Here is a 1847-nt window from a genome sequence, read left to right as displayed (position 1 = left end):
CCTGCCACTAGTCTACAGTCGGAACGAGACTGGATTCAATCTAAACCTAAATGACTAATCCTGGAAATTTCCATATTTTTGTTGGGATCGATACTGACATTCAGGCCAAGTTGATATCCTTATTTTGATCTGAGCTTTACTTCCTTTAGAGATGATCTCATACCCTGATTTCTTATCACTCAATACTTGGCAAGAACAATTTCGGAAGAAAATCAAACTCACAACCACAAATTTACGGTATACAGGTGTGTCTTTAGTTTAACACTTATCAGTTACAAATGTTTCGTTCCTAACCTAGTTGACTTTACACTTTGTTTGCCTTAATGTCTAGTGATGATGCTTCTTCTTAATGTACAGCTTCAGTGGCACCGGCTTTTCCACGATGAACGGCTTCTCGATGTACACGGGGTAGGGTTTCTCGATGTGCACCGGGTACGGCACCTTGATGATCTTCGTATGGTGATGCTCCTCCTTGTGCTCCTCGGCCTTTCCCTCGATGGGGGCCCACTCCTGGTGATGTTCTTCCTTCGTTTCCGTCGTCACCGACTGGGCGGAGTGTTCCTTGAGCAGATCGACACTTCCGGCCGACAGCGGTGCCCAATCACCATGACCAGCCAGCTCCTTCTCCTTCCCTTCGTCGTGGTTCCACTCGTGGGAAGAGCCTCCCTGCTGGAGCTGTTGATGCTGCAGTCCCCAGTCCTTGGATGCATCCTCGTCCTGTAGGGTATGGTGCTGCTGCTGTTGCTGCTGCCAGCCGTACGATTGCTCCACCTTCGGCTGCTCGAACGAACCTCCAAAGTGGAACTGGTGCTGTTGGGCATGTTCGTCGTAGTGGACAGGTGCAGCCGCTCGCTCAGCCTGCCACTCGTGCACCGGAGTATGACTTAGTGACTTCGGTTCGTGGTCTGCCTGCACCCAGTGATGCCCCTGTGGCTGATATTCCTGATGCCAGCCACCACCGTACTGCTGTTGTGGCGCCGCAAACGATGCTACCCCGTGCCCATGTACATCGTCCGATCGCGCTAAACTGTCTCCAAATCCGCCGTAGAAAAATCCCCAGGGACTGCGTTTGTCCAGCGTCTTCTGCTGGCCGGTGGCTACCTTTGTGGCGTAGCCACTAGCCGCCATACTGGCGATGCTCACTGCTAGAACGATTAATACCTGGAGAAGCGAGAATGTGCAAGTTTAGTGCATGTCGTGCTGGTTGCAATTGCTCCTGCAGCTTACCTTCATGGCTAGTGGTTTCGGGACTAGTGTGGTTGCAAGAGCTGTCGAAAGATCACTGATGCTTCCTTCCGAAGAAATGGATCGTTTTATAGCACCAGGTAGCAGCGAAATGGGAAGCGCCCGGACCGGCAAAAACGCCATCACCCCCTCTCCACCAGAGGGCAGCACCACCGTGGCTCCGAAATGCGAATTCGTTGCACAGGTGTCGAATTTCTTTCACCGATCTCCACTCCATTCCCCCCGAAGCACTTCGGGCACAAAGCCCACGTGCCATTTTGCGTTACCTGGCCCACTGCACTGCACTGCCACTGCTGCACCCGCCCGAGCTAATGGTAATCGGCTACAATTTGGTTTCCTTCCTTTCTTCCCTCCCCACCAAAACAGCCCGATTATTCAACATTGGGTACAGCCCGAGCCGAGGTGGCCGACGCTGGAAAGCGATTGCACGCCGATTAAACTTCTTTGCCGCGCGGCGGAGAAAGACACTTCAGCGTTTGGCTTTCCACTCGCACCGCTCTTACGGGTCGCCAGTCTTCGCCAAACGGGGTGAAGGAAAATCGAAGCAACACATTGCTCCCTAACGCGCACGGGAAGTACCTCATTGTTGTGCGCACCAAATC

At 52.7% G+C, this 1847-nt stretch overlaps 1 protein-coding gene across 1 annotated transcript; it reads right to left on the bottom strand.

The window, feature by feature from the left end:
- Positions 1–231: 231 nt before the first annotated feature.
- LOC120957384 (uncharacterized) lies at positions 232–1606 on the bottom strand. Its single transcript, XM_040379574.2, has 2 exons — positions 1228–1606; positions 232–1161 (listed from the first exon to the last, which is right to left on the bottom strand). The coding sequence occupies exons 1-2, from the start codon at positions 1366–1368 to the stop codon at positions 328–330; spliced, it is 975 nt and encodes a 324-aa protein (XP_040235508.2). The 5' UTR covers positions 1369–1606; the 3' UTR covers positions 232–327.
- Positions 1607–1847: the final 241 nt, after the last annotated feature.

The sequence above is a fragment of the Anopheles coluzzii genome, chromosome 3 (genome assembly GCF_943734685.1).
Source record: "Anopheles coluzzii chromosome 3, AcolN3, whole genome shotgun sequence".
In the NCBI taxonomy this organism is placed as follows: Eukaryota; Metazoa; Arthropoda; class Insecta; order Diptera; family Culicidae; genus Anopheles; species Anopheles coluzzii.
This window is presented reverse-complemented; position numbering and strand designations above follow the sequence as displayed.

Excerpts from the sequence above, each read along its gene's own strand:
- LOC120957384 (XM_040379574.2), bottom strand. The coding sequence starts at position 1,368 with ATGGCGTTTTTGCCGGTCCGGGCGCTTCCCATTTCGCTGCTACCTGGT. Across the intron at positions 1,162-1,227 it reads CGAAACCACTAGCCATGAAG|GTATTAATCGTTCTAGCAGT; the intron begins GTAAGCTGCAGG and ends TCGCTTCTCCAG.